Here is a 24,727-nt window from a genome sequence, read left to right as displayed (position 1 = left end):
TTGTAATTTCGAAATACGCCGAGACCAGAACATGCAAGTAAGTTCTATCTTAATACGCTGAGACCAGAACATGCAAGTAAGTTTCTGTCTTAATACGCCGAGACCAGAACATGCAAGTAAGTTCTATCTTAATACGTTGAGACCAGAACATGCAAGTAAGTTCTATCTTAATTTTGATCATTACTTAATACTGATCATGTTAAAATTTTATCATTGTTTGTTGTCATGTTGTTATTTAATCTGCCTCTAACATTAGTTACATTGGTTTGAGCATCATAAAGACCCTTGTTTTCTCACGTAGTACAGTAAGATTCTAACTTGTTTTTATTACATGTAAATAATATAATTTTCAACAAGTATGTATTTTTAAATGTTAAAACTACCAAAGAATACATATGATGTTATATCGTTTACTTGATTTTGACAGATTGCGCATGTTTTACAGATATCTGTATTTCATTTTGCTTATTATATACATGTATATCATCAGAGACATTTGTATACTCTTTCTAAAATATTTTGATAAGTACATGTAATAAGCCAGGGAATGATAATGAATACGAGTTCTGTATTTCGCTTTCTTTCCAATACGGTGATTAAAACAAGTGACAGAATGATCTTAACCAATGACATGATACAATACAAACCAGTGTCATGATAAGGAATACATATTGAGTAATTCGACTGCGTTCCTGCGCTATAATGATATTCTTAACCATTGACATAATATTCTTAATCAGTGACATGATAATCAAAACCAGTGGCATGATAATTTTAACCAGTGACATGATAGTATTAACTAGTGACATGATAAAACAAGCCAGTGACATGATAATTGTTACCAGTGACATGATAAAATTAACCAGTGACATGATGAAATTAACCAGTGACATAATAATCTGAACTAATGGCATGATAATCAAAACCAATGACATGATAATACAAACCAGTGACATGATAATCTAAACCAGTGACATGATAATCTGAACAAATGACATGATAATCAAAGCCAATGACATGATTATAAGTTTATAGTACTGTTTTATACAATTATATCCATTTTTAGGGTATATGATCTCAGTAAAGACTGCGTCACTGCAACAGTGCAACCGAAATGTGGAAAAGAAATGGCGGATTTTTTGGTTCGCAACACACACATGATATTTCCCGGAATCCCAGATAATTTGCGGAAATAAAAGGAAACTCAGGAAGCGTGATTTCGACGTCATTCGGACTACTACTGTTTATATCGTCTCTGTTTTACATATTGTAACAATTTAAAAAAAAAACAACCAAACAACAAAAACATCGTAACAAAATTGTAAATATTTACTCATAGAATGTTAACGACCACAAGATGTCATACGAGGGATGATAAAAAATTAACCGGACTTTGTAGATGATTCTTCGGAATCTATCCCCTAAATGATACAAAAAATAACAACAAGAAATATTAACAAATAAAAAAGTTATGCTGTTTTTTCCATGTACATGTAAAGCAATGCGGCGCACGTTTTCACTTTAAAATCGACGTTAACGACGTCACAAGCATATTGTCTTTTGCGGCGCAGCTTTTTACTCATTCTCGAAGAAGGCCAATACATGCTTCACATGTTGTTGATAGCGGCAGATCCACTGCCTTTATATATCTCTTTATAAGTCGGTATCATATTGTATTGATGTTAAAGAGCTCCTGTAATGACAAGAAAATCCGTTCTTTCATTCTGTAACTTGATTGCTGGACAGATCGCACATTCAATGAACTATATTATGTATTGCATTTATTTCATGTGGCTGAATGATAATGTATCATACATACGATAAAATTAAAGAATAATACAACTAAAAACAATATTGTCGTTATTTTTAAATAAATAAAACGCATGGCCGATTTAGAACCGTGACTGCTAAATTGTTGGCACATTTTCTCGATAAGACTACAATGAAAAATAATAGAATTATTAATTCAACTGTAAACTAAGAATGTTATATATGTAATTAATGCATTAACATTTAAAAAAAATATCCTAAGTTAGAGTTGACATAACCGTCCCGTAACTACCCTCGAACATCGTTGACAATGTCCGCAGTCAATTAACTGTCATTTTTCAACGTCCCGGCAAATGACGTGACTAACGTTCTTGAAAATTTCTTCTTTCTGTCTCACCCTTACTTGTTTTCCATTTCTACATTACCCTTTCTTATTGTTAATGCTATTCAAAAACTATGTTGTGGCTTTCTGCAACTTTTCCCTTGATAGCTATAATCTTTTTCTATGTTAAAAACAGTTTCTCGCCTTACTTTTGACAAACTGTTCTTATTGACCGATTTTCGAAACGTTCCGACGACGTAGTTTTAGTTAACAAGTGACGTTTGAATTGTGATTGCAAATATAAATATGGTTTAAATGAAATCATTTTTCTGACAACTTCAAGGATATAGCTCATGAAGTTTTTGCGTATTTTTGAAATCTAAATGTGATAAATTGTAAAATATACGCATCATAAAGCGCCCGATGTAAGCGTAAATTTATGCACTGCGCCGGATGTGCGTTACCATGGTTTTTAAATACGCTGTTACGGACAAGCTATTTGCGTTATCATATTAGATATAGCATCAGTTTCGAGTATTGTTTTCCGATTAAGTGTGATATATCACAATAAATGATAGGTTGAAAATTCTTGAATTGACAGTCCAAGTCCAGTTTATTTTTGATCTTCCCTCGTATATAGGACACTAGTATAAAACCGTCGGACCAGCCTGAAAATTCAGACAGTCGGAACAGTACCTTTGTTGTCGGCTTCTCGGCGGCTTAATTCTAACAATTTTATATTAAAATTTCTACATTTATAATTTACAAAATTCAGTGGAGTAAATGTATGACTTGATGTTGTGACATAAGTAAATGAAGACCTGAAACTACTTCCAGTAGAATTCTTCTGTTCATTAGCTACGGTATTATAGCATATATACGTTACTTTTTTATCACTAATTAACAGAACTATTGTACTGTATGTTTTCTATATTGTTGCAGTGCACCTTAGCTTAATTATGAAAAGTATTGTTAACACAGTCATGTTTAATATATGTTTTCCTGATTAATGTAATATAAAAACGGTCAAAATACTGTAAACAAAGTATCAAAAAACTGTAAACAAAGTACCAAAATGCTGTAAACAAAGCTGCACAGGGGTATTTAAAACCATGACTTTATATTACACTGATATACATGACTAGTTTCTAGTACAGAGTAGATGTTTTGTAATTCACAGATTATTATATTGATGTTACGTCATTTAGCTTCATATTCAGCATTTTATTATAAAGTGTTATACTAATACAGCGCTGGTTTTGTTTTATATAATATTGGTCGTAACAAGTCCCCTTTTCTTTTAAGAACGAATACATTTTCTTCTGTATACAGAATGGACAAGTTTTATAACGTTTTAAGAAATAGAAAGAGCATCGAAGAACGAGGCTATCTGATTTGTACGAGGGGCTTCCATGTCGTTATAATATGAAACCCCAGAACAAGTAACCATTGTACGAGCATCTTAATATGACTTTTCTATAAGTTATAAGTAAACACCAGAAAAAGTTTAGCCAATCAACGAGCATGCTCTATATTAGCCCTGTCTGACTACAGTTAACGCACTGTGCATGTATGGCTCTTACTTATTTTAAACAGAAAGGTTTCCAAACTATGATACAATAATTATTTTGAAGCATGTTAGACACTTATCACCTGAAGAAAGCAGAGTGAAATGTGAAAGTATTTGTCATAGAAGTAACATCATATGAACGAAGTAGTAATTTGTCTTCCATAAAAAAATACTATATCACTATAACTGTACTAATTGCAAATAAGCAACATTAGCAAAGAATGGTTCAGGTAAATGACAAATGAATTACTTTTTGGAAACTATGACCGAACAAAAAAAAGCTTTTGATGAATATAAATTAAAGCATTTCTAGGACTTAATTTTTGATTCTTCAAAACTTGTGTCGTTGGTTAGAATTGGATATACAAAGGCAAAGCGGCCAATTAGAGTGACCAATTATGTCTCAGGACAAGGGCGACCAATTATGTCGTGGACAAGGGCGACCAATTATACAAGTGATAAGGGGGACCAATTATGTCTCAGGACAAGGGCGACCAATTATGCCTTTTGACAAGGACAATCAACTATGTCGTGGACAACGGCTACCAATTATGTCGTGGATTAGGGCGTCGATTGATAATCGGATAATTATCAAAAGTAATCGAAAATTGTCGAGAGTTAATTGAAAAAAAAGATGAGTTAAGCCCTAACAATGACTGTTTGTGGCAGCAAAATGCGCTTTAAAGTACCCCTGTCCCCTAGCTGTTGAAAGCATAATAATTTGTATAACACAAAAAATACAGGCTGGTAAATGAATTTGATTGGTAATTGGTAAGTCAGCATCGTTTTTACTTGTCGCCCAGACTGGTACTTGATTTTGTGATGCTGCTTTAGTTATATACTGAAATTCTGAAAGTCAGACAATTTCATTCATTCATTGATGCATTCATTCATTCATTCATTCATTCATTCATTCATTCATTCAATCATTCATTCAATCATTATTCATTCAATCATTCATTCAATCATTAATTAATTCATTCATTCATCATCATCATCATCATCATCATCATCAGATGTATTAAAGTAAAATGACCCCCAATATGTCCTGGATCATTATTCTATATAACAATTCAATTCAACTTCATGTATAAAATATTGCCACCTGTAATAGTAACATATAAAATATAATCCTTGGTCAATATTATCAAGAATCACTTCAAACATGATGATGATGATGATGATGATGATAATGATAATGATAATGATAATGATGATGATGATGAGGAGGAGGATGATGATGATGAGGATAAGGATGATGAATGGAAAGAACTTAGATAACGTCTAGTAATAATTAATTGGACTTTTATAATAATCATAAAAAATACAAAATACTATGTTATTATGACATTATCACGGCTCAAATGTCCAACCCCTTCCGCTAAAATAACGGTCAGAGTTATAATGAACATTCACTCGGAAAATAACATAACTTACACCGGCTTTCCAAGAGTGTCTCCAAGAACACCAGCAAATCAACGATTACCTAACGGTACAAAAGGTGACAGGCTTACCAGAACACTTGAAAGTCAATGATAACCTTACACTACAAAAAGGTGAAATATGTATCAGAACACACGCAAGTCAATGATAACCTTACACTACATAAAGGTGACATATATACCAAAACACGCAAGTCAATGATAACCTTATACTACAAAAAGGTGACATATATATCAGAAAACAAGCAAGTCAATGATAACCTTACACTACAAAAAGTTGACATATATATCAGAACACAAGCAAGTCAATGATAACCTTACACTACAAAAAGGTAACATATATATCAGAACACAAGAAGTCAATGATAACCTTACACTACAAAAAGCTGTCATATATATCAGAACACAAGCAAGTCAATGATAACCTTACACTACAAAAAGGTGTCATATATATCAGAACACACGCAAGTCAATGATTACCTTACACTACAAAAAGATGACAGATATACCAGAACACAAGCAAGTCAACTATAACTATTTTTAATGTCTATAAATTGTGTTACATTTTAACATGTGTACTATACAAAATGTTTCTTTTTCTTTTTGCATCTTCATGTCCTTATTTCGTTTCGGTCGTTGGGCAATGACATGCCGTCACATTCAAGTCAATTCCATGACAATTACTGCGCTATTAAAGTAGCATTTTTTCCACCGCATGATGACGTTATTCCGCAGTTAATCACATTTTCTCTCTGATAAAGCTTTTCGCTTAATCGTATTTTTAGTACCATAAGAAAGATATTTTCAAGTTGACAAATCTAATTTCATCTGTTCAAACGACACTTGATATAATGTCCTTTCAACAGGGAACACTACTTACTTTAAGTAATTAAACAATTATCACATTTATCACAATTATCACACGGTTATTATTTCCTTTCCAATGTCAAGATGTTCTAAGAAGATATTACACCACGTGGGTATCATTGTTTATTTATTTGGGTCGTAAGACCAAACAAATAATGTTAGCGAAATTTCAGACCCTGATATGCTTATTTGCAAAATCCGCAATTAGTCAAGTCACGAACTCCTTGTGTTGTTGTTTTTGGTTTTATTTATACTGGGCGCCGGTTTCCCATATGTCCCAGACTAGTCGGCCTCTATTACGATTGCTGGTAACGTAGAGCCTGCAACGGAGGACTTACTCGCCTGCAACGTCGTCGATGTCGTAGAGCCGCGACGGAGGTCTTTTCAAGCTGTCGATCGTCGTAGACCTTCTCTAGGACCAAATTCCTCGCTTCATGAACAAATAACAATAGAGGAAAGGCACCTCTTCCGGGAGCAGCAGCTCTCTTTAGGGCCACACCCTTCGTCGTTGGTTAGGTCACACCAGCTAAGTGACCTAACTAGGTCACCCATCTGGTGTGACCTATGCCTTCCGAGCGACGTGCACGCCACGAAGGGAAGTCGGAAGACGAACTCCTTGAAGCCGTTCCTTCCCTTTATAAGTACACTAACGCCAGATCACTCCGTAAAGGTTGTCAAATGACAGGCTCATTAATTTCAAAACCTTCTCAGGGAAGAAAAATAGTTCCCGACTGGTCAAAGATTTCTAATATGTAATTCTTTTACATTTCCGCAAATTACCGGTAATATATTCAAATCATTTTGACAATGGAAATTGTTACGAGGATTAACATCATTTTAATCAATGGAAATTGCTCGGCTATTTCCGTAAATCTTCGGATTATTGTGATCGCCTAAATAAACATTTGTTATTTAGACTTTCTGAAAATAAAAGTAAGGATATTGACTCTAGGACAGGTACAAATTTACGCACTCGACGATCGATAAGCAATTTCTACCATATATAAAATTAGAGGGAAGAAATTAACCGAAACAATTTTGTCTTGTTTTATATAATTATTGCTGTTAAACTCCTTTATTGAAATGCCAGTTTTGGACCCAAGTGTCTCTAAGGCACGTTAAATAAGATGGCTTAAGATGGCTTACAATTGATACGGTACTCTCGGTACTCTTGAACAATAAAAATTGGAGCTTCGTTGTTAATAATTTTACGTATTAAGATACATGTATATAGGAGTATATGTCAAGCAAAACGATGATTCAGAACACAAGCAAGTCAACTACAAAAGGTGACAGATATACCAGAACACAAGCATGTCAACTACAAAAGGTGGCAGATATACCAGAACACAAGCAAGTCAACTACAAAAGGTGACAGTTATACCAGAACACAAGCAAGTCAACTACAAAAGGTGGCAGATATACCAGAACACAAGCATGTCAACTACAAAAGGTGGCAGATATACCAGAACACAAGCAAGTCAACTACAAAAGGTGGCACATATACCAGAACACAAGCAAGCCAATTATAAACTCAGGCTACATATAAGGTACAACATCATAAATTTAAATGTTACCAAAAGCCGTCAATAATGAAGTGTTGATTTTTAAACATTTAGAGGAATAACAATAGAAATATTATCATGTACTTAATTATTGTATATCAAAAGGGCAATCTTTTTTTAGTGTCTATCTATATAAATTTGACACATTCTAAAAAGTGTGTTATACAAAATGTTGATTTTTTCTTTTTGCATCTGGCCTTATTTCGTTTCGTTCGTTGGCCAATGACATGCCTTCACATTCATGTCACTCTCTATAGATTATACTACTCATAATTTTAATGTACACTCTGTGTAAGGCGCCAAAGTAGCAAGAAACCTGACAAAATGGAGTTGTCACTGAAAAACTCGTTGATTACAGTAATATGTCTGACAGGTAAGAATGTTAGCTTATTTTCTGTCCATTTGTCTTTAAACCTGTTAAAAAATCAGTTAAATGATCTTTGACGGTAAGTTTAAGTGTTTTGTCGACTATAACATATAACATGATCACGTGCGGCATTAGTTAATTAATGGGAATAATTAATGAATAATATACATGAATGTAAAAACTGCAAAGTATGTAATAACACATGTAACATTGAATATTTCCATCAACTGCTGCAAAGAAATGAAATAAAATTAGTGTTGATATTTTGCAGATGCATTTATAGAGAATTTTAACATAGCGCTATATACTTGTATACAAAACTAAGAACCGACATACATGAATCATAGAGTTTAATACTCCTGTCACACCAAGCAGGTTCCAAGTACGTTCTAAAATATGTGGACTGACGACTTTAAACTGTGCGAAAACGAAAATCTTTACGGTATATTTAAGTATTTCATGGACGAACACGAACGTGTTTGATCTGGAATGTGCTCCAGAACTTTTGGCCTACTCTAAATGTTTGGAGTAGCAACGTTCTTAAAACGTGACGAACGTATTACGAACGCAGTTACCGTGATCAGATCGTACTGGAGACGCGCACTAACGTGATGAGATCAAGCCACGATTGGCAGTAAGAGTTTACACCAGCCCGTTCATCCCTTTAACAAACATACGTAACTTTTTCTTAGTACGTTGTAATTTTGTCTAAATAAAAAAAATCAAAATCAAATTTCTGTACAAGTTTGAAACACGTTTCTATCCAGTTCTAAACGTTTAAAATAAGATATAAGTACGCCAAACTCGTTTCGAAAACTGCGATGTATCATCTCTTAAGATATGGTATTAAAGTACAGACCGCGTACAACCTATGTTATAGAACGATACATTTTCTAACACCATTATGAAAATATGGAATAATATTTCGTTTAGTACAAAATCAAACACCTCACTACAGTTCTTCGAATATAACTACAAACGCATTCTACTTGAAAATTCAAATTAAATCTATATACTCTGTGCGTTATCATGATTTCAGACATGAGATATATAGAGGATATTCAAGTTTTTTTCTATAAATACAGTATTTATTTTCATCGAGTGGTATGAAAATAAATATTTCACGAGTGGCGGTGATTTTCTTATCACAATATAAAAATAAATCCTGTATTGATAGAAAAGAACTTGATTTTCTGTTTATCATATACTTTTTCTCTTTTTTGACCTTACAGTTCTTTACTTTTCGTTTAATTTTGTTTATTGGCTGACTTAAGAAGAAAGTAGTTCGCCAAGATACCAGTGAAAATACTGAAAATATGTTTCACTACAGTAAAAAATGGAATTTTACAGTGAAAATACGGAAAATGAAAGTGAAACCCTCAATTAAGACCACCATCGGGACTGGACCAAAGTGGTCTTAATTGCGGGGTGCTCTTAACTGTGAGTAATCTCATCATTGCTTTCATACTTTATGACCATGCTTTATTTAGACATTTGGTATGAAAAAACAATATGTATCTTAGTTAAACTACAATTAAATATATGTTTTGATATTTAATCAGATGAGAGCAAAAGATTTTTCTGAAGAAATTTAATATTAAATGCTCTTTAGTCTGATTTCAATATTTATTATTATGTAATGTACATCACCTATAATATATTATAAGAAATTAATGCTTTGCAAAATAAATGTGCTGAAAGCAATATTGAACCACAGTAACTCTAAAATTTACTTTCAGACCTTATGTCATACAATAACCTTACAATAACAGTTTATGACAACACCTTGTTAAATCAAGTGTCATGCCAAAGAGCATTCAAGCAGATAATAACCATGGTACAGGTCTCGACACTAACTTTTTCAGCAGGTGGTATAGAAAAAATACATGTTTTCTTCAGTTGTTATAAATCTAATAATAAATATGTCTCTGTCACCAATTTTAAGTGTAGTTCTTCTAAATCTGAAGTTTCCTTAAAAACAAATGAGTAAAAAAAAGATGTACCACCTGTGTTCAGAAAGGACCACCTGAATTTTGGATCCAGTGGTCCGGCATACCACCTGCTGAAAAAGTTAGTGTCGAGACCTGTACCATGGTTATTATCTGCTTGAATGCTCTTTGGCATGACACTTGATTTAACAAGGTGTTGTCATAAACTGTTATTGTAAGGTTATTGTATGACATAAGGTCTGAAAGTAAATTTTAGAGTTACTGTGGTTCAATATTGCTTTCAGCACATTTATTTTGCAAAGCATTAATTTCTTATAATATATTATAGGTGATGTACATTACATAATAATAATCGAATTATATTAATCCAGTGGACCAATAAAAATGTAAATCTAAATCGAAAGAGCCAATCAAGAGGACTTTAACAGATTAACGTTAGGGAAAGAAGCCAAAATGGACGACAATTGAATGGTATAAATTTGACAACTAAATATTTTATCAAAATACGGTCCTATTACACGTACATACACGATATTTCTCCGTGAAAGTATATTTTTGCAGGTTTTTAACCTTTCTTTAAATGAATCATATACTTCCTTTTCGGACCACAAACAAAAATATCACACCCATTTAAAACTCAAGTGCTCATTTATCAAAAACTGTAATGTTTGCAGCACAGTTAATATAACGTCCTATATAAGTGGGATAGATTTACGCACTAATTGCATTTATTAGAGCGACGCGTTGTCTATATATCGCAACGGAATAAAAACAACGTTGGGTTAGCTATGTAGCTATATACGTCAATCAAATGTCATAGGTAAATCGCACATACTTTTCATTGCGTACATTAGAAAGGAGTGTTTTTATTTTATTATTTCTTTAAAATTAATAGACACATAAATTTTGCACGGTGAAGTTTTACATGAAATAAGTGAAATGAATATGGTAACATGGTGATGTGACCTTTGTAACTCGTTAATGTGACCTAAACAATACGATAATGGGACCTTTACAGCTTGATAATGTGATCTTTACAACATATCATACAGCACGATGATCTGACCTTTACAACACATCATACAACACGATGGTCTAACCTTTACAACACATCATACAGCACGATGATGTGACCTTTACAATACATCATACAATACGATGATCTGACCATTTCAACACATCATAAAACACGATGGTCTAACCTTTACTACTCATCATACAAAACGATAATGGGACCATTTCAAAACATCATACTTCACGATAATTGGACCTTTACATCACGATGATGTGACCGTTACAACACAGCTTACAACATGAAAATGGGACCTTTACAACAAATCATACAACACGATAATGGTACCTTTACAACACGATGTTGTGACCTTACAACACGATGATGTGATCTTTACAACACATCATACAATACGATGGTCTGACCTTTACAACACATCATACAATACGATGAGCTGACCATTACAACACATCATACAACACGAAAATAATGGGACTTTTACAACACATCATACAACACGATGATCTGACCTTAACAACACATCATACAATACGATAATTGGACCTTTACAACACGATGACGTGACCTTTACAACACATCATACAACACGATAATCTGACCTTTGCAACACATCATACAACACGATAATGGGACCTTTACAACACGATGATGTGACCTTTACAACACAATAATGTGACCTTTGCAACACATCATACAACACGATAATGGGACCATTACAACACATCAAACACCAAAATGACCTGACCTTTACAACACATCATACAACACGATGATATGACCTTAACAGCACGATGATGTGAGCTTTAAAACACGATGATGGGACCTACAATACTGAGACATTTACATAACCATAACAATTTACATGTAATTCATTAAAAAAACAGGCTAAATCCCGGTACCATTAAGTTAACAACTGACGAGCATACAGTTGACAAATGATTGCAAAGACTTACTGTTATGAAGATTGCTTTTAATTCACCGGTAACCTGCTGTAGTTTTATGGATTTGCAATTCTTTGAATTAAAAAAGTCCATTTGAAGTTTCAGGTGTTTCAATATTCAAATACAAAACTTAGACTACCAACAGTATAAAACCTAGTCAGACTGATACTGTTGACAAATTCTAAACACTTCCGGTTCCAGTAGATTAATAATGGTTAAGAAAGGAAATCAGACTAGTATAGGAGCAAAAATATTTCACTAAGTTTTCAAAGTGTATAAACTTGAAGGCTTCGTGATAGGCCACAGTTTGCGTCTTGTACTTATAAAAGGAGAGACACGTCTTCGTCTTACAAAACAAAGGCTGCATTTTTGTGCTCTATGCTTGCAAAACGAGGATCGGATCGTGTTTTCATGTTGTGGTTTATACTTTTAAAAGGAATGTCACATTTATGAGCTTTGCTCTTACAAAATGGTCCGTTTCCGTGCCTCATCACAAATGAAAAGGCCAATATGTACGAATGAGCAAGTAATTTGGAAATGTTACTCAAACTACCAGATTTTAAACAAGAGGACTATAAAGTTTTCTGACACATAATACAATATGTAGGGCAAGCTTAATCATCAAAGTTTAATTTAACACCTCAGACTCCCCATTCAAAGATAAAAATAACCATTTTTCAGTTGTGTTTCTCCAGTATACAATAATGTTTTCCGACGAAATTCGTAACGTTTTCCAGGAACATCGTGACAGTTATCATAAAAACTCCTGACAAGTTATCATAAGAACTCCATCCTTCGTGTAACAGTTCCTCCCCATGAGTTTTAAGTTACTAGTATGAAACACGAAATTTACGTGATTTCACAAGTTTTCTTACTTTTAAAATATTTAGACGAAACGAAATATTCCCACGCAAAAAATAGCAATAACCGGCATGCCGCTCATACATTTATTTCTGTGTTTAGTTCCCTTTGATTTGTTTTTACAGCACTGGTGCCATTTGTGAGAGGCGGGTGCATAGAACAAATAATGCAAGACGCGAATGCCTCACAATGTTTCAGGATCATAGGTACATACATGACAGAGGCTGGAACTGGCGGTCCAAATATAAGTAGTGTTGAAGGCATAGCGCAGTTTATATGCAGGTACGTTTTATTTCTTAAACGGACATTGATATATTTTATTTCCAGACTCATATCGATACATGTTATTTGAAACAAATATACATTCTATTAGTTTCAAATGGATATTGATATTTTCCCTTATTTTTAAACGGTCATTGATAAGTTCTATTTCTAGACACATGTCTATACAATCTATTTTTCAAACGGATATGTTAGTTTATTTAATGAACGAACACTGATTTATTTTATTTCTAAACGAACATTTATACATTTCATTCCTTAGTGGACATTGATACATTCTTTTTTTAACGGACTTTGACACAATTTATTTTTAGACACATGTCGATACATTATAGAGTCATGAAACTTTTCAGGAATGTTGATCAGCATGTGTAGCTGTGCACCTGGGTATTTTCGTCTGGATTTATTTAGTATTTTTAGAGGAATTGCCCTTGACTTTAAGTTTTGCAATTTTCAACTTGTGTCGCATGTAACTCAAAAAGTATTTGACATAGTGTCTTTAAACCTTACGGGAAGGTTGCTCAGCATATTTAGTTTTGCACCTGGGGTTTTGCTTGTGGATTTATCCAGTATTTGTAGAGTTATTACCCTTGACTTAGTAAAAACCGTTCCATTATGTTGTACTTATGCACCTTGGGGTTTGCTCGTGGATTTATTCAGTATTTGTAAAGTTCTTGCCCTTTAATTAGTAACAGATTTTTAGTTTTCAAAAAATATTTGCTCTAGAGTCATAAGATTGACAGAACAGTGGCGCGTTGGGGGCACCCGTGTCCTATGGACACATTTCTAGTTTGTTATATTGGTTTATGGCATTTTTCCAAATATATAGGTTAGCATGTCTTTATACTGCTGGCAGATCATTTTTGTTCCCTATTATTGAAATCCCTAAATTTAAAAAAAAACTGTTACAAAATTAAAACATGGAAATTCATTACACAATGTCAGCATTACAAAATGTCAGCATTACACAGTCACAGTATTACAGAATGTCAACATAACACAATGCCAGCATAACACAATGTCAGCATTACGCAATGTCAGCATTACACAATATCAGCATTACACTATGCCAGCATTACACAATATCAACATTACACAATATAAGCATTACAAAATGTAAGCATTACACAGTACCAGCATTACACAATGTCAGCATTACACAATATCAACGTTACACAATGTCAGCATTACACAGTTCCAGCATTAAACAATATCAGAATTACACAATGTTAGCATTACACAATATCAGTATTACACAATGTCAGCATAACACAATGTCACCATTACACAGTGGTAGCATTATTCAATGTAAGAATTACACAATATTAGCATTACGCAATGTCAGCATCACACAATATCAGCAAAATATAATGTCAGCATTATACAGTGCTAGCATTGCACAATGTCAGCATAACACTATTTCAGCATTACACAATGTCAGCATTACATAGTTTTAGCATTACAAAATGTTAGCATTACACAATATCAGCATTACACAATGTCAGCATTACACATTGTCAACATTACACAATGTCAGCATTACACAGTGCCAGCATAACAACACAGTGCCATCATAACACAATGTCAGCATTACACAGTGCTAGCATTACATAATGTCAGCATTACACAGGGCAAGCATTACACAGTGCCAACATTACACAGTGACAGCATTACACAATGACAGCATTACACAATATTAGCAGGTTAAGGGTGAAAATCTCATAATATTTATACAACAACATGAATTGCTTTTGTTTTTGGGGCCATGCAGCGCTGTGTCAAAATGTTTTGCAGCACCTCAGACCGGAAATAGTGGAAGGATTGTTAAACGAAGTGTTCCAAATTCAAATAACTATTACCTGCTTTTCGTTACAAACGCCAAATTAGCATGCGGGTAAGTTGATTGAATTAAAAAATTAAAAATATACACAACTCTTTAAAATCCGATCAAGTTTTGTTTTTAGTTGTTTATGACAATTTCAACACAATTTTGATCATGAAGCCACCTATTCTGGTCTGAACTATAGCCTTCCAAACCACTATCTCTCCAAACTGATCCCGAATAAACGTTTTTGAACTGGGCTGAAATATTGTTTGTTCAGTGGCATGCAATTTTGGGCCGAAGTGTTCAAACATTAAATTATTATAATCCGGTACTTAATCATCTGCCTGTGGGCTTACGGTCAACATGCTTATATGACTTGAACGTCGAAAATGTTTATTTAATTGCACACTAGGCAGACAATCGTTCAACTACTAGTATATACATGTCGGTGTAAAAAACACAATTGACGGGCGGGAAAATATTCGTCTATTTTTAACATATCCCAACTGTAAATCAATGTTTTGCTCCAAACGGAGCATGCTAACAAATTTCTGGCCATGTGCAAGCTTTACTTTACGAGAATTTCGACGTTATGGTTATTTTCAGTCAAAATTCCCGTAAAGTTTGCACAGGGCCAGAAATTTGTCAGCATGCTCCTTTGGATGTTGGCTATAAATCCATAACATTGATTTACTCGAGCACAGTTGGGATATGTTAAAAGTAGATGAATAGTAACCGTCCGTCAATTGTTTTTTTTTACATCGACATGTATATACTAGTACGCCTGTCGTCAGGTTGAACGTTTGCCAGCCCATTTGATTGTACGGTGTGAATTGATTGGCTAAAATGTGAAAATAAGTAAAACTAGAAATGTGTCCATATGACACGGGTGCCCCCACCGCGCAACTGTTCTGTCAATCTTATGACTCTAGGTCAAATATTTTTTGAAAACTAAAAATCTTTTACTAAGTAAAGGGCAAGAACTTTACAAATACTGAATAAATCCACAAGCAAACCCCAAGTTTAAAATTGCAAATTTATACTACTGTAAGTCAAGGGAAATAACTCTAATAAAACTGAAAAAAATCCACATGCAAAATCTCAGGTTCATAGCTTCACAGTGATGTGAATCATTATTCCTGTAATTTAGTGATGTTGATCATTATTCCTTTAAAATTGGTCGATTCTAACCCAAGCACTCAAGGAACAAATAACAACATAATGAAACAGTTTTTACTAAGTCAAGGAAATAACTCTACAAATACTGGATAAATCCACAAGCGAAACCCCAAGTGCAAAACCAAATATGCTGAGCAACATTCCCATAAGGTTTAATGACTCTATGTAAAATCCTTTTTTAGTTACATGCGACACAAGTTGAAAATTGCAAACATTTTCTAAGTCAAGGGCAATAACTCTAAAATTACTAAATAAATCCAGACGAAAATACCCAGGTGCACAACTACACATGCTTATCAATATTCCTGTAAAGTTTCATGACTCTATTTCAAATACTTTTTGAGTTACATGCGACACAAGTTGAAAATTGCAAAATTTTACTTAGTCAAGGGGAATAACTCTAAAAATACTAAATTAATCCAGATGCACAACTATACATGCTGATCAACATTCCTGCAAAGTTTCATGACTCTAGGTCAAATACTTTTTGAGTTACATGCGACACAAGTTGAAAATTGCAAAATTTTACTAAGTCAAGAGCAATAACTCTTAAAATACTAAAAATATCCAGACGAAAATACCCAGGTGCACAACTACACATGCTGATCAACATTCCTGTAAAAAGTTTCATGACTCTAGGTCAAATACTTTTTGAGTTACATGCGACACAAGTTAAAAATTGCAAAATTTTACTAAGTCAAGGGCAATAACACTTATAATACTAAAAATATCCAGACGAAAATACCCAGGTGCACAACTACACATGCTGATCAACATTCCTGTAAAGTTTCATGACTCTAGGTCAAATACTTTTTGAGTTACATGCGACACAATTTGAAAATTGTAAAATTTTTCTAAGTCAAGGGCAATAACTCTAAAAATACTAAAAATATCCCAACTCAAATACCTAGGTGCACAACTTCACATGCTGATCAACATTCCTGTAAAGTTTCATGACTCTAGGTCAAATACTTTTTGAGTTACGTGCGACACAAAAGAGAACGGACGGACGGAAGGACGGACATTCTCACAGGACAGTAATTATGTGGCTACTCTATTGTTCTCTCTATTGTTCTTTTTAGCCACACAAAAGAAAATAGCCACATAAAAGCATTACGGAATGAATGACATCAAAGAGAAAGAACAGTTACCTATTGTCCCTCTAGCCACATAATTACTCTCCTGTGAGTGCGGACAGACGGATGGACGGACGGACAAGGGTAAATCTAAATGCCCGCCACTAAAGTGGGGGCACAAAAAACAGGAATATGTGCATCACGCAGTAAAATATATTTTACTGCTGAAAACTGATAATTTCTGTTATGTCGTAGAAGCCCAAATTAAGAAATTGTAAATTGTGATTGTATGCAATTCAAAACGGCGAAGGGTTTTATTAATAAACCGGATATTTGTTTTAAGAATTGCGTTTAAATAACTGGTTTAACTAAAACCTTTAGTTATTTTCTTGATTTTCAAAGTATGTTCTGAATGTAAACATGGCAAAATTCTAACAACGGTTGACTTTAAGCTTCCTCAAAGGTGGTTTGTTGAGTAGCATCCGGTGGTATTAATTAGCATTTATTTATAATTATCTACTACACAAACTTTTCTATCTCCAACGTTTCGAGAGGTTGAACCCCTCTTTTTCAAGGAATTTCTGTTTATTTCTATAAGTCAGATATTTATCTTTTTACATGTCTTTTATTACATGCTTTTTGGTGGTTTATAGAAACTGATCAGTTATACAAAACTGGTAATTTCACTGTTTCAAACAGTGAAATTACCACTTTGATAATTTCACTGTTTTGTTTCAGTGAAATACAAGCGTGCACAGTTCTGGGTACCAAATCGTCGTAAATGACGTCACGTTGTATTATTATTTGGCGCGCTTTTCATTCAGTTTTAGGTTTAATGTCTTTTTAAAACGTTTCTTTGCATGTAATAAAAAGAAAATTTGTTTAGTTTAGTGTAAGATCGAAATATATTTCACCTTGTGAACACCAAAAGTTTATATTTCACTCGTGGCTGCGCCACTCATGAAATATACCTTTTGGTGCTCACTCGGTGAAATATATTCCGATCTTACACTGAATTAAACAAATATCCTCTATATCTTACACTATGTTATGTATACAGGAAATAACGTCGTTGACGTCAACAAAAATTGTTATAATAATACAATAACAATACAATAATTGTTGACATCAACGACGTCATTTCATGATCAAGACATGTAAATAGAGAATAATAGGTTGGTGCCGTGGATGGATAAAGTTTATCTGGCGAGGCGGAGGAATTTATTGGGTGAGCCGAAGGCACCAATCTATTATTCTATTTATCCTGTCACCGTTTTTTAAAGAATTTTATTAGGCAAACTTCTTTTAATCATGTTTCTATATAAACAAAGAAGGCCCGAAGCGTGCATTATTCTACAACAATGCACTCGCCGTTCTTATTATCTCCCTATGTATTTTCACATTGAGGGCGCCATTTTGTTTAAAAAATGTGATAAATAAAAACAATTTTTTGTCGAATTTTGTTGTAAAAACTATCTAGAATGAAAGAAAATTGTCTAACTAAGAAAATGAATTCGAACACCAATATCTTTTATTCAGTCGTTAATGCTGTACAGACGTTTAAAGTATTGTTTACTTGACGTCACAATGTAGCGCCAAACAGCACGTGCAAAACAATAAAATAAGTACGCTATTTTAATGTCGCAAACGAGTTAAGTTTTACATTTATTTCACTTTTAATAATTTTTTATTTCGCTTGAAAAATTATAGAGTGAAATAAAATAAACAAACAAAGTTTTATCAACGTTTCCTAAATTCGTTATTCTACACACAGAAGATTTAACGACAGTTTTTTCATTCCACTTGAACGGCTTGTAAAGAACGTTTCTGTTGGAAACTCTGAGGCGAAAACAATTTTAACCACCAAACATAAAGTCCAACATTATAATAATAATTATATTTTTTCTTGAAAAGTAGTCCGGCAAACATGCATACCACGTGATCAAGTGCCTTAGATCAGTAAAAATATACGGCACCTTGTTATCGGGCCGAAATTGATACAAGTGACAGGATAAGAAATAAATATGTGATTTATAAAAATAAACAGAAACTCCTTGAAAAAGAGGGGTTTAACCCCTCGAAACGTTGGAGAAAAAAAGTTTGTGTAATAGATAATTTTTAACTAACAGTACTGTTTCGAGATTGAATGTATATTCATTTAAAGATCAAATACTTGTTGCTTGTTTTTTATATTCATTTTTAACTCATAACTCATATTTATTTTAAGGGACTTCTTTCGCAATTTTGTTTGAAAATCTGATAAATACAAAATAACTTTTTGTTGAATTTTGTTTTGAAAACTATCTAGAATGATAGAAAATGGTCTAACTAAGAAAATAAATCCGAACACCAATATCTTTAATTCAGTCAATAACGTTGTACAGACGTTTAAAGAGTTGTTTACGTGACGTCACAATGTAGCGCTAAATATCCCGTGGAAAACAAGACAATAATTATGTTAATGCATGCTGTATACTTGCAGTTGCGTAGCAAGCAAAGGGTTTCATAACTATTTTTCTTTGATAATGAAATTAAATAAAAATATTATTTTTTCGTTTTTCGTGAAATATGGTATATATACTTGTCATTATTCAACAATCATTTTCAGTTCTATGAGAGAACAGATGACGTGTATGTTCAAAGCATGTCCAAAATCAATTGTAGAGAAAGCGCAGGAACATTTTGTGAACGCTCTGAAGGCGAGAATGTCGAGCCCATATGGGGCGGTCACATTCGAAGATACCAAAGGTTTTTTCATGAATGAATGTCCCAAAGTTCCAAAAGGTACAATTTACATATATTTTTCATTTTCTTCTAAAAGCAAATTTTCCTTGAACATTACAATAACCTTAAAGTGAAATTGTCAACTTTCAAGCAAAAGTGTTATTTAATTTTACACTCGAAAAAATGGTATGAATGTTACGTATTGCAAAATTTATTAGAAAATACATTGCTGGAATAAAACAAGCATGTCTCATATGAACAATTATTTTTACTTTTTCGGGAAATGATATCCTTAATATTGCTCATGACAGACAGAATTTTATTTACATGTTTATTTCATTATCAGATTTTTTCAGAAAGCACATGTGAAGACGAGAATGTATTCGTTTCCAAAGAATTTGTGGATTGTTACGAAGGAGCTGCTGCAAAATACGCCGAGACCAGAACATGCAAGTAAGTTCTATCTTAATTTTGTCATTATCTAATAGTGATTATGTTAAGATGTTTTATTACATGCTTTTCGGTGGTTTATAGAAATATATCAGTGATATAAAACTGGTAATTTCACTGTTTGAAACAGTGAAATTACCACTGTGATAATTTCACTGTTTTGAATTTAAGCCCCTTACGTTGTTTCAGTGAAATACAAGCGTGCACAGTACTGGGTACCAACTTAATGACGTGACGTCGTAAATGACGTCATATTGTATTATAATTTGGCGCGCTTTTCATTCAGTATTAGGTTTAATGTCTTTTTAAAACGTTTCTTTGCATATAATAAAAAGAAAATTTGTTTAGTTTAGTGTAAGATCGAAATATATTTCACCTTGTGAACACCAAAAGTTCATATTTCACCCGTGGCTGCGCCACTCGTGAAATATACCTTTTGGTGCTCACTCGGTGAAATATATTCCGATCTTACACTGAACTAAACAAATATCCTCTATATCATGGTTTGTTGTCATGTTGTTATTTAATCTGCCTCTAACATTAGTACCATTGGTTTGAGCATCATAAAGGCCCTTGTTTTCTCACGTAGTACAGTAAGATTCTAACTTGTTTTTATTACATGTAAATAATATAATTAACAACAAGTAAGTATTTTTAAATGTTAAAACTACCAAAGAATACATATGATGTTATATCGTTTACTTGATATTGAGAAATTGCGCATGTTTTACAGATGTCTATGTCACATAATACTTATTATATTCATGTATACCATCAGAGACAATTGTATACTCTTTCTAAAATACTTTGACAAGTAATAAGCCAGGGAATGATTCTGTATTTCGCTTTCGTTCCAATACGATAATGATAATCAAAACAAGTGACATAAGGATCTTAACCAATGACATGACAGTCTTTACCAATGACATGATACAATACAAACAAGTGTCATGATAATGAATTTCATACATGTTCAGTAATTCGACAGCGTTCCTGCGCTATAATGATAGTCTTAACCATTGACATAATATTCTTAATCAGTGACATGATAATCAAAACCAGTGGCATGATAATTTTAACCAGTGACATGATAATATTAACTAGTGACATGATAAAACAAACCAGTGACATGATAATCTGAACAAATGACATGATAATCAAAACCAATGACATGATAATACAAACCAGTAACATGATAATTTAAAACAGGGACATGATAATCTAAACCAGTGACATGATAATCTGAACAAATGACATGATAATCAAAACCAATGACATGATAATACAAACCAGTGACATGATAATTTAAAACAGGGACATGATAATCTAAACCAGTGACATGATAATCTGAACAAATGACATGATAATCAAAACCAATGACATGATTATAAGTTTATAGTACTGTTTTATACAATTATATTCATTTTTAGGGAATATGATCTCAATAAAGAGTGCGTCACTACAACTTACCAACCGAAGTGTGGAAAAGAAATCGCGGAGTTTTTGGTTCGCAACACACACGTAATATTTCCGGGAGTCCCAGATGATTGCGGAAATAAAGGAAACTCAGGAAGCGTGATTTCGACGTCATTCGGACTACTACTGTTTATATCGTCTCTGTTTAACATATTGTAACAATTAAAAAAAAAACAACAACCAAACAACAAAAACATCGTAACAAAATTGTAAATATTTACTCATAGAATGTTAACGACCACAAGATGTCATGTAAAGGACACTAGTATAAAACCGTCGGAAAGACCTGAAAATTCAGACAGTCTCGGAACATAGCCTTTGGTGTCGGCTGCTCGGCGGCTTAGTTCTAACAATTTTATATTAAAATTTCTACATTTATAATTTACAATTTTCAGTGGAGTAAATGTAAGACTTGATAAATTGTATGTGACATAAGTAAATGAAGACCTGAATGCAACATCCGGTAGAATTCTTTGTTCATTAGCTATACGGTTTTAAAGCATATACGTTTTTTCCTTATCACTTATTAATAGAACTATTGTATCATTAAATATCTACGCAATATGTTTTCTATATTTTGCAGTGCACCTAAGCATAATTGTTTAGAGTATTGTTAACACATGTCTAATATATGTTTTCCTGATCAATGTAATATAAAATCGTTCAAAACACTGTAAACAAAGTATCAAAAAACTGTAAACAATGCACAGGGGTATTTAAAACTATGACTTTATAGTACACTGTTATACAAACTATGACTATTTTCTAGTACAGTGTAGATGTTTTGTAATTCACAGATTATTATATTGATGTTACGTCATTTAGCTTCATATTCAGCATTTTATTATAAAGTTTTATACTAATACAGTGCTGGTTTCGTGTTATATAATATTGGTCGTAACAAGTCCCCTTTTCTTTTAAGAACGAACACATTTTCTTCTGTATACAGAATGGACAAGGTTTATAACGTTTTAAGTAATAGAAAGAGCGTCGAAGAATTATACTATCTGATTTGTACGAGGGGATTCCATGTCGTTATAATATGAAACCCAAGAAAAAGTAACCAATGTACGAGCATTTAATATGACTTTTCTATAAGTTATAAATAAACACTAGAAAAAGTTTAGCCAATCAACGAGCATGCTCTATGTTTAGCCCTGTCTGACTACAGTTAACGCACTGTGCATGTATGGCTCTTACTTACATATTTTTAACAGAAAGGTTTCCAAACTATGATACAATAATTATTTTAGAGCTTGTTAGACACGTATCACCTTAAGAAAGCAGAGTGGAATGTGAAAGTATTTGTCATAGAATTAGCAACATATGAACTAAGTAGTAATTTGACTTCCATAAAAAAATACTAAATCACTATAACTGTATTAATTGCAAATAAGCAACATTAGCAAAAGATGGTTCAAGTAAATGACCAATGAATTACTTTTTGGAAACTATGACCGAAGTAGTATAGGCGTCGGTTTGGCATCACGACTGCGCATGCGCGGCGCCATATTGGATTCTATTTTTAGAATGACATCATCGTTCTATTTCAAGAATGACATTATCGTTCTATTTTTAGAATGACATTATCGTTCTATTTTTAATCTCCCGGAAGTATACGGAGCTGACTCGTATACACGATTTAGGGCTTGAATCGCGGACATTGAGGGTCAGGTCCTCGGCCCTAGACGGAGAGATAATTAACATCATGAAAGATAAAAGAAATGTTTCTAAATAGATACGTGCTTAATTTATAAATAAAAAAACAAATAGTTTTTTTTTAATAGGTTCAAAATAAATAATATTTATAAAATATAACTCGTTTACTTACCTACATTTAGTAAGGAAATGACTGTCATAGCGTAACGTTCTTGTAGACTGCGCATGATCTATTTTTAGTCGCGGTATTTCACAACCACCAGGAGCTATTTCATCAGCCCCACGCGGGTGTCAATGAAAGAAAAAGGCATTAAGTACAGTAGCCGCTCAGTCTAGATTCACAATACCTAGCGGCACTATGTTGAACAAAAACCCTTTATCCTTCGTTACTAAATATAACTTTTCATTAATCACAAAAGAATCTATTATCCTTTCAAACGCAGCGACCGTCAAGTACAGTCGCCACTTAGTCTAGATTTACAATACCTAGCGGAACTATGTTGAACAAAAACCCTTTATCCTTCGTTACTAAATATAGCTTTTCATTAATCTTATCCTTTTAAATGCAGCGACCATTAAGTAAAAACGCATTAACGAGAAATTGCTACGCATGCATTAACATATTTTAACACTTCATATATTGTACTGTTCCTTTTAAGTGCATGCTACGGTAAACTGATTGCATATTTTAAACACGGTTGCCCTTAGCAACTGGTCAAATTTTGTGATTTTTATGAACACTTCAGATTCTTATTTTTTATACAAAAAATAAATTTTAAATGAATAACTTATGTATAAGAAAGTTGTAAACTGATTTTAAATGAAATTTATAATACATTTAAGCTATAAACCGGTTTTTTATCGTTTGGGCAACCGTTTACGCTCAAAATTTTTGAGATAAAGTCGTTATAAGATAGAATAAACCGAAAGCTTTCGTTTTGACCCGGGTTCTCGATTCGATTTTCAGCCGTTTTTGAGTTATGACGCAAGAGCGATTTTAAAACCCTAAATTGCGAAAGTCAATAAAAACGTTAGAACTTTTTACCAATCGATTCGTCTCGTCGCGCTGATTAAGAAAATATATAGTTTTATGGGTTTATCTTTTACCGTTTTCGAGTAATTCGAGTTTAAAGTCACCGGAAGTGACGTCACAGAAATTTCAAAATCGATTTCTTCGTTATTACTTGACCGAATATATACGTGTTTGGTATCGTTGGAAAGCATTTTACCACACCTGTTACCTGACGCTATTCAAAAAGCCATTGGACCGGAACTGAAATCACTGAAGCGTAAAAACGTGTTTTCTGTACCACGTCCGGACCGAACTAAGGCGTGTTTGGTATCAAACGAAATGTCTTAAGCCGCTCTT

At 33.3% G+C, this 24,727-nt stretch overlaps 2 protein-coding genes across 7 annotated transcripts in view; both read left to right on the top strand.

Moving 5' to 3' along the window:
* Nucleotides 1-22,566, top strand: part of LOC132720630 (uncharacterized) — a 32,276-nt gene extending 9,710 nt beyond the window's left edge. For 3 of the 6 annotated variants that reach the window (XM_060704793.1, XM_060704792.1, XM_060704791.1), the window contains exon 7: nucleotides 21,654-22,566. In XM_060704793.1, coding sequence (XP_060560776.1) covers nucleotides 21,654-21,858 — 205 coding nt within the window. In that variant the 3' untranslated portion in view covers nucleotides 21,859-22,566. Of the gene's footprint in view, nucleotides 1-1,066; nucleotides 3,341-21,653 lie in introns of those variants that run through there. The other 3 variants (XM_060704796.1, XM_060704795.1, XM_060704794.1) reach the window with 1 other exon arrangement.
* The window catches only part of LOC132720632 (uncharacterized), a 52,682-nt gene continuing 35,742 nt past the window's right edge, over nucleotides 7,788-24,727 (top strand). Inside the window, exon 1 of the mRNA XM_060704800.1 lies at nucleotides 7,788-7,909. The gene's annotated coding sequence lies outside the window, so the exon portion shown is untranslated. The remainder of the gene's footprint in view (nucleotides 7,910-24,727) is intronic.

The sequence above is a fragment of the Ruditapes philippinarum genome, unplaced genomic scaffold, assembly GCF_026571515.1.
Source record: "Ruditapes philippinarum isolate M1 unplaced genomic scaffold, ASM2657151v2 ctg1677_1_1_1_1, whole genome shotgun sequence".
NCBI classification, from domain to species: Eukaryota; Metazoa; Mollusca; class Bivalvia; order Venerida; family Veneridae; genus Ruditapes; species Ruditapes philippinarum.
Note: the sequence above shows the minus strand (reverse complement) of the source record. Positions and strands in the feature narration are given on the sequence as shown.